At 43.1% G+C, this 9,473-nt stretch overlaps 1 protein-coding gene across 2 annotated transcripts; it reads right to left on the bottom strand.

The window, feature by feature from the left end:
• Window positions 1–3,636: 3,636 nt before the first annotated feature.
• On the bottom strand, window positions 3,637–4,935 carry LOC125548993 (cold and drought-regulated protein CORA-like). Of its 2 annotated transcripts, none has more exons than XM_048712496.1 (2): window positions 4,812–4,935; window positions 3,637–4,544 (listed from the first exon to the last, which is right to left on the bottom strand). In XM_048712496.1, exon 2 carries the CDS (start codon window positions 4,501–4,503, stop codon window positions 4,045–4,047), a length of 459 nt encoding a protein of 152 aa, XP_048568453.1. In that variant the 5' UTR covers window positions 4,504–4,544; window positions 4,812–4,935; the 3' UTR covers window positions 3,637–4,044. The 2 variants fall into 2 exon arrangements, with proteins under 2 accessions (XP_048568453.1, XP_048568454.1); XM_048712497.1 differs by having other exon boundaries at window positions 3,637–4,549; window positions 4,812–4,903.
• Window positions 4,936–9,473: the final 4,538 nt, after the last annotated feature.

The following is a 9,473-nucleotide window of genomic DNA, read 5'->3' as shown; positions in this document are numbered from 1 at the left end:
TCAGAATCAATGATAAGACACATTCAGTGCGGTTGGAACATGTTTACGATAAATTACCTTTAAAACAAGCTCAGAGTATCCAATATCAGAATCCAGTGTAGTAGGAGTATAAGGCTTGACTACTTCCTCACCAGTAGCATCCTTCCCTCTACAGTCAGTTAACAAAATACAAAAAACAGAATCAGAATATTTGTCTCACTCCATGTACCAAAAAGAATGACCATAACTCAACATCATAACTGTTGACCAGGATATGAGCAGTACAAGTGTTCAGACCTGCATCTTATATATTGGCCAATTGCATGGCCCAACACAGAAGTAGGTCTAGGGAAACAAATTTGAACTTGGACACATTATGACTGATCTGACTCTTCTGCAGAAGATCATAGCACATCCATTAATTTTTATATCATACACAAACTTCAAAAGCAGTAATCGTGGGAGCGATGTGGATGCCGCCGTACTAGGAGTTGTGTATCTCGAATTTCATGCTGATACTGATGGTTTTTTCTCTTACAACAAGCTCTGCATAGACAAAATATTCATGATGAGAATACACCAAACTCTAACAAACAATCTCTGCTATAGATACTATCCTTATATATGATTTGCATGCTCCTCTAACACAATTCAAGATATTTAGTTCAATTGGGAATGTGCTCTTGAATAAAGCAAAGCACTATTTTAATGCATTTAGGTAATGTTTAGCCAATGTGACTCCTAGACCTTGGTGGGTTATAGAATACACGTGAGAAATAATACATCAAGTTGCACTGAAGATCACCCAAACCCGTCCACAAACTCAAGAATCTCATCCTTTTAAGTGGTACACTGTATCAGCTAGAAAGCAATAGCTGACCACATTTCCAGCTCGGGATCGGGGATGTTGTGGGAACCACTGGTTGCACGGCGACAGTAAAGGAGATGTATCAGAACATAAGGACGTGGATTTTCAGAGAAACACCTCTGAAACTATAGCGTTCTGCTGTACTATCTGTACTGAACTGCTTATTTGCCCTCAGCAGAATAAGAATGGTTCTGAATCTTGTTAGATTTGCATATTTGGAAACTCTATGGGTAGTGTAATTAACATATTCTTCCCAATGTGCACAGCAACTGGCTAAGGATGTTGAGTTCTATGCACAACATGCTAGTCGTAAATCCATTAGGATGGACGATGTTATCCTCACAGGTATTTGAGCAAACAATATCTTTACAAATGACTGAAAGAGAAGTAAAGAATATTGGCTTCCTGGAATTGTTGTTTTCTACACAAGGTTGTTTGAGATGCTTGTGTACTCGTAATTTTCCAAATGTTGAATACATAGTTGATAAGCTATAGACAAAAATGTTGTTGATACTCTCTTCATGGTTCTCTTAATGTATTTTTTCCCCTCCCACTGACCATTGCATTGCAATCCCAGCGCATAGAAATGAGCATCTTATGGGCCAGCTGCAAACATTTTCTCAAAACCTGAAAGGAAAGGAGCCTTGCACCGGGAAGAAGAGAAATAAATCATCGAAGAAGGACGATAACTGACCGTTATCTGATCTCTAATTGTGCAAAGAGTCTAGGCTGAATTGACACTGCAGGAGCACCCAAATTTCCTCTCACAGCCGGCGACGACCTGACAAGCAACGCAGGGCGGGGGGAGGGAGGGGGGGTAGGGGAGGGAAAGGTACCTGTCGACGGAGTGCTCGCCTCGCCGGCTGCTTGACGGAAGGGAGGCGCTGCAGTGGGCGGCGGGGCAGGGAAGACTTCGGTGGGCTCGGCGCGCCGCAGCGGACGGTTAGCAGTTCCTGGCGTTGAGCCGGAACCCTCGTGGCAGGAGCGACACCAGGTAGGCGACTGCTGGTGCTTGCCTGGAGCGGTGCCGCGGCGGGATCGCTCGATCGGAACGGCGGAAAGGGCGGCGGCGGCGGCTATGCGACCAGAAACAGAACGATCTGCGTGGGGGACGGGCATGGGCGAGCTAATTCTCCTGCGGAACGGATTGGTGGAACTTTACTATTCTACCCTTTTGACCAAAAAATAATTATTTTACTGATTTCTCAGATCTGGCGGTCAGGAAAAATTGGAGGTGGAGTTACACGAAATTACGAGTTGTAACTCGCCAATCACCCTAAAAGAGCTCCAAAAAATATTAAACAATGTTTTAAACACATGATGCAATTGAAAAAATGCAGTAAAAAACTACACGGTTGAAAAGTGTAGTTGAAATACATGGTTCATAACCGCGATGCATTGTTAATTGAACGATAGAGTATAGTTGAATCAAATGTAATGGTTTTTTAGGTTGATTCAAATGCAATGTTGTTAACTGCAGGAAAATGCAGTTGAATCAACTGCATCACATGTGTTTCAATTGCATTGTTACTAGATTCTTAGGAGTAAACATGTAATCTTAGGATCTCCCTTAGTTAACAGCAATTACATAACAGTCAGTAGGAGGGTCTCTAGTTATTTTTTCAAATAAACAAACATATGGAAACTAACACGAGTCAATTAATTGTTTTAATTGAGTCTGCACCGTGCGCATAAATTTAACAGATCAATCCACGTCTATGTTCTTGCCTTCAAATCTATCATGCTATGTATGGAGAACCGGGGAAGACGGTTTTAAAGGAATTGTGTGTATTATTGTTAACGGCTGACTATTTTTCTGTGGATCTTTGGTAAATAAAAAATATATGTATATGGGATTTTACGTACGTACAGAATGTACTACATTCATTCCAAAGTATATAAAAGCTCATATGGAAAGCATCCAAGAATATCTCTAAACTTTGACTATCTATGCAGGCATACAGAGTTCTTGTAGATTTTGGTGAAATTAAAAGTATCTTGTGTTTCTTTGTATTTCACTTACTATGATATTTATACGTAAAGCAATCATCAGAATTACATCTTGAGGACTGTAACATGTCTAAACACCGCGTATGTTTATATCTTGCGGCAATTGACGGGGAGTATTTTGCTAATATTGATGATTTTTCCAATAAGTTTTGGGCTATTGTGGTTGTCTATGACAAACTATAAAATGTAGTTAAAGGTAGAAAAAAAATCTCCCCGCCGATCAAACACAGGTGGGCGAACTTGCACCCGTAAGCTCTAGCTATCCATGGCAGCGGTTGGATCTCAAAGAGTAGGATTTTTATGAAGAACGTGTGAATTACACTCAGCATGGAAGCAACAATTGGAGTCCACATCAAGAAATATAATGACACCCTGAGAAAGGATTTTTGGCTGAAATTAGGTGGGTTATAAATTCCTGTACACAATATGAAATAGAATAAGATATTGGAATGATATGATAAACTGCAATATATGCTCATCATAAGCCCCCGGAAGAGACAACCAAATTGAATGGAATGAAATGAAAAGGAAACAAGGAAGAAAGCCCAATACAGAAATTTTGGTGCTCCAAATTTGAGCAATTCTACATCTGACAAACTTAAAATAATTCATTATACAAGAAATTTTGCTTTTCCACTTAATATGTGCACTTAGATGGACTTTTTTATTGCCATAAGATAAAAAAAAGAGGACCACATCATTACAGGAAAATCATAAGTTGCCATGGAGTATGTGCATGAAAGAAGTAACCAAGTTTTTTTCTGAGAGAGAACAAGAAGTAATTAAGTTGCGTACATATATAGATATACAACATCTGCATGATAAAATCATGTTGTACACGATGCAACACAAACCACACAGACATCACTGCGCAGAACTGAAGCACATCACTGGTACACTTGGAAACTATCCAAGACACATCACAGCACGTAGTAGTAGTAGTGTAGTAGTCGATCGTCGCGAGCATCCATGCATATCTGCATGGCCAGCGCAATCAGCCATATCTATGGGCGTGATCGATCAGTTCCTATCGTCGAGGCCGAACCTGCGATCGACGAAATGGCCGACGGCATGGAAGGCCGGACCGAAGAACCCGCTGCCCCCGCCGCCGCCGCCACGCCTCTTCTGGTCGCCGTTGTAGTCGTCGTCGTTCTGCGGCGCCCCATAGACGTGGACCTCTCTGGTGTTTATGTACATCGGCGTCCGGCCGCCGGTGTCCTGGGATGCCCAGCTGGGAGCGTTGTTGTACCCGTCGCCGCCGTTGCCGTTGCCGTAGGAAGAGTTGTTGTTGTAGCCACCGCCGCCGTTGCCGTAGGAAGAGTTGTTGTTGTAGCCACCGCCGCCGTTGCCGTAGGAAGAGTTGTGTTGTAGCCACCGCCGCCGTTGTAGGGCGTGATACCGCCGTTGCCGTTGCTGTACGAGCCACCGCCGCCGTAGCCGTTGTTGTAGCCGCCGCCCCCGCCTTCGTTGGCCCCGCCGCGGTTGGTGTTGGCGCCGTAGCCTGCGTGGGGGCGGTACTCCTCCTCGTCTTCGTCGGACTTCTTGCGACGTGACGGCGAGCGTTCCTTACCTCCGCGGTACGCGCCGTCGGAGCTCGAGTCCTGGCTGTCGGCGCTGAAGTGCGACTTGGACTTCCACCACGACATCGCCTCCAACTCTTGGGGCTTAATTCCTCTTCTTATACGTGCTACGCTACACCAAAATGAACTTCAATTAGATCGAGGAATCATGCATCGATCGGACGGAAAGTGGTCGAGCAACTCACACACAAAACTTCTGAAATTAGTTAAGAAAACTCTACTGGTACATCTTAGGACTTCTAATTACTGAAGCTAACCAACTGTTGATGAACAGTCAGTAGATATTATGAAGATATTTGGCTAAACCAGCACAGTGAAAAGTGAACAGAAAGCGGAAAAACAATCAAGGAGGAGGCTAAGCTTTTGGAGCATACCAGACAATAAAGTGGTTGCTGGCCTTGCACTTCTCAAGCCTGGTATGTAGCCTTGAGCCTGCAGGCACCGTTTATATAGTGGCACAACCGTTCAAGCCAACCTTGTCTATCCAACAAAGGTCATCGTTTGTGCAATAAAAAAAGTGCTCTTTTGATTACTTCCTCAGAGAACCTAACCCCATTTTCCCTTGTAACTGCGTGCATGTGGGTTAATGACGTCCTGAAGGGTACGTACGCAGCTAAATTAAAGAGCATCATCAGCACTAGTTGCCAAGTGGAAGGAGCTACTTAGGAGACTTGCATACATGTGGGAACCATACCCGAAGCTTCACACATTGTAGTTAATTCATAAATTCCTTTTAATGCAAAGTGGGCAGGGCGATAGATCTTCGCCGTATGTGGTGTATTTTTTTTCTTGAGGAAGCATTGTGGTGTATTATGGACCGGTATGTGTGGCAGCATGGGTGGTGTATGTCACTATCACTATGTGGTAAGTACTGCGCCTTGCAAGTTGCAAGCTATCTATGGTCACTGACCACTACTCCTACACTCATCCTTATCCCATTAGCCTGGCCATTACCTGCCGGCCTGTTAAATATCTAACTAATCAAGTAAACTATACTACTCCAGCAGTAAAAGAATACTCCACTGTCGTGGTCTAGAACCAGAAGTAGTGGAGTGCCTCTTTCGTGCTCCCTGGCTAAAAAAACATGATAATTCTAGACACACGGACCTGTTACGGACGATTTACAGGGTCTTCAACTAACTAATCTTTCTCCCCCATTGATTTTCAGCCGATACGGGAGCGACACGGCTTGCTGCAACGTCCTTGATGAGGCAAGTCAAGAACTCAACGGAGACGGAGACGACGCGACTATGAGGGCGCTCCAGGACCTCTCCAGGGACGAAACGGCTCGTCATGGCATTGCAGCCGGAGGAGAGTCAGGGAGCTCACTGCTGGAGGTGGTTAGGATTTAGGGTTTGGCTGGAAGAACAGGATTAACTCCAGCCGCTGGATCCCAGTTTGAAGGTGAAGAAAAAAGTGACTGAAAGGGAAATAGTCACCCCTTATCCGACAAGTAAATTTTTATTTTGCATCGAATCAGGGACTTTATTAATAAATCAAAATTCTATTACAATCAGCTCGCAAGCTCTCAACTAGGAAGTCTGGGCTCTCAGACAGCCAGCTATCTATCACCTCCAGCGTGCAAGCGAGCTTTTCACAGAGGTGGGAAGGTCTTGAAACATTAGCAGACAATCCGACAAGTAATCCACGGACGTTCTGGTAATTAAATACCAGCAGTGTACGCAAGCAAAGACGTACCTCTGGAGGCTGGGTGCCGTATGCATGCAAAAGACACACAGGCTCACTACATCAGCTCAGTGCCGGGAGAGATCGCGACAAGAGAGAAGATCAGGAAAGCTTTTGGACGGAAATTTCGCCTCCTGTAGGTGAGAAAATCTTAACCGAGCCATCATCCGATTCAGCGTGACTCAGACTGGATCAGTGAATTAGTCAATAGTCATATATATACTCTCACATTTTTCACAGGGACTTATCGCTAGCTAGATCGCGTCTCCACCAGCTACGCCTAAGTGACATTATGGCGACATCTTCAGTTTAACTTACATGCACTTGCACCACATTAGTTAACATTATTTTTTTGAAAGAAAAGTTGTAGGGGAAGACCCCTACAGCTGGTACTCCCTCCCTCCGAAAACACTTGTCGACAAGTATTTCCAAATGAAGGGAGTTTTTTTTTTCACAATAAGAACCCAAATTCATGTCCGTGAAACTTGAACCTTGGTGGTTGTGAAATAGACTTACTTCTTTATTTTTTCTATTTTTTTTGCTAACACACTTCTTTATTAGTTAACATTTTTGTAAACCAATTGGCAGGTATGTACTTGTATGTGTCTTTTGCCTCTTGATAAAAGGAACAGATATACAATAATCGACACACTAGACATTCTTGGGCTGGAAAATGTGGCTAATTAAGTCTACGTACGTATAACAAAAGTTGCTCCGGCATACTTCACCCGTTTGGATTTATTAGTAATGTTTGTATGTCGTGTGAAATTTTGACCATAAATTTGTACAACAAAATATAGGTTATGTATGCAATAAAAGTGGTATCATTGAATTTTTTTTAGCTGAAACCATAAAACAATCGTTCTATGGTATTTATATTAATAAAAATGTAAATACAATGTATCCAAATACAAGAATTAACCAATGCCCGCTCTAGGAATCTATTGAAATCTTTTTTTTGCATACAAATCTAGCAATGTATTTTTTAGCAATGTGCTCCCTCCGTCCCGAATTACTTGTCATAGAAATGGTACATCCATTTCTGCGACAAGTAATTCCAGAAGGAGGGAATACTTTATATTTTGCTAGTCGAATCTATGATCAAAGTTTGATGTAAAATACGAGGACCGAGAAAGTAGCTAGTTAGCGTGATCCTTACTCCTTAATCGCGTGTAGGTGCAGCCAAACTGATTTGTACGTAGTAGATTAATCTTAGTTCACCAGAAGTCAAGTAACAAATTTTCACGGAGTAGATAGACCAGAAAGTAGTAGGGCTAGCAGCGGCAGTAGTAGTGACGACATATGAGATTAGTTAAGATGCACTTGCGCATACATTAGTGTGGTAAATCACGATCGTGCAGATCACAGCTACTCCAAGATCAGTGGTCAATCCTTATTCTTCAGAGCGAAATAAAAGATAGATGTACATGCAAAATTCAGTATGTTTTTTAGCAAGCTGGAATGAAACAGCTAGCTATCCTAGGAAGAGAAGTTTGCCAAGAGCCAAGAATTTAATATCCTAGCTATCAGGTTCCAACAGGATCTTAGTGGATTGGTTGGGCGTCATGAGATCGATGGATCGATAACGATGAGCCGGAGTTGCGGGGAGAGACCAGTACTAAAAACAGCGATTGCATAATTACCATGTATCACAGTTCACCAGTAATTGTTGGCTTGTTGCAAGTTGGAAACGAGGGCGACAACATGGATTCTTTCGATGTTCTAACATGATAAAATGGAAAAAGGACGGAAATGGCACTTAAGCTCGCACAAGGTATAAAAAATGTGCAACTAATCCTACTGCTACTTGCACAGATGCACATATATTATCTTGTGCGACGACCCTCAAATTGCACAACCCAATCCTAACTTAGTGGTTGTAAAAATAAACACAACTCGTCGCTGGGAAGCGCAAGAGGGAGGGCATAACTAAAATTCCAAGAAAAATATTACCGAAAGTGCTTTTGAAAAAAGACAAGAGAAGAAAAACTAGAAGAGAAAAATGTTTGAATGCCACAAATCATCATATTTCACATGAAATATTTGTACGTGCACAATACACTATAACCCATATCTATGGAAAAAAAGTCACATTTTCTATTTTAAAATGTGGCAAGTAAGCACTCTCCCTCCCCCTTCTAGATGTACAACGCGTGCGGGGGGAGGGGGGAGGGGAGCTCCCTTGCCGTCGGCTGGAGGTCTTTGCACCCTACTGATGCCCCAACCAGGAGCACAAGGGTCGCACCCAGGAGGTTCGTGATTGCCCTGGTCAAGGTCATCAGCTAACAGGTCCGCCTCCCCCAACCTAGATCCGAACGCAGGGTGCCATGGTTGTCGCTGTGGACTGCCCCCCTCGCAAATCCGACCATTTGTCATGGGGCTGACCTCCTCTGCCCGGTGCGGGGAAGGCTGAAGGAAATATGCCCTAGAGGCAATAATAAAGTTATTATTTATTTTCTTGTATCATGATAAATGTTTATTATTCATGCTATAATTGTATTAACCGGAAACATAATACATGTGTGAATACATAGACAAACAGAGTGTCACTAGCATGCCTCTACTTGACTAGCTCGTTGATCAAAGATGGTTGTGTTTCCTAACCATAGACATGAGTTGTCATTTGATTAACGGGATCACATCATTAGGAGAATGATGTGATTGACTTGACCCATTCCGTTATCATAGCACTTGATCGTTTAGTTTGTTGCTATTGCTTTCTTCATGACTTGTACATGTTCCTATGACTATGAGATTTTGCAACTCCCGTTTACCGGAGGAACACTTTGTGTGCCACCAAACGTCACAACGTAACTGGGTGATTATAAAGGTGCTCTACAGGTGTCTCCGAAGGTACTTATTGGGTTGGCGTATTTCGAGATCAAGATTTTGTCACTCCGATTGTCGGAGAGGTATCTCTGGGCCCTCTCGGTAATGCACATCACTTAAAGCCTTGCAAGCATTGCAACTAATGAGTTAGTTGCGGGATGATGTATTACAGAACGAGTAAAGAGACTTGCCGGTAATGAGATTGAACTAGGTATTAAGATACCGACGATCGAATCTCGGGAAGTAACATACTGATGACAAAGGGAACAACGTATGTTGTTATGCGGTCTGACCGATAAAGCTCTTCGTAGAATATGTAGGAGCCAATATGAGCATCCAGGTTCCGCTATTGGTTATTGACCGGAGACGTGTCTCGGTCATGTCTACATTGTTCTCGAACCCGTAGGGTCCGCACGCTTAACGTTACGATGACAGTTTCATTATGAGTTTACATGTTTTGATGTACCGAAGGTTGTTCGGAGTCCCGGATGTGATCACGGACATGACGAGGAGTCTCGAAA

Source organism: Triticum urartu, chromosome 3 (genome assembly GCF_003073215.2).
Source record: "Triticum urartu cultivar G1812 chromosome 3, Tu2.1, whole genome shotgun sequence".
NCBI lineage: Eukaryota > Viridiplantae > Streptophyta > Magnoliopsida > Poales > Poaceae > Triticum > Triticum urartu.
The sequence above is the reverse complement of the archived record's forward strand: the minus strand, read 5'-3'. Positions and strand labels throughout refer to the sequence as shown.

Bases quoted from the DNA above. Each gene is read 5' to 3' on its own strand.
- LOC125548993 (XM_048712496.1), bottom strand. From the start codon at position 4,503: ATGTCGTGGTGGAAGTCCAAGTCGCACTTCAGCGCCGACAGCCAGGAC.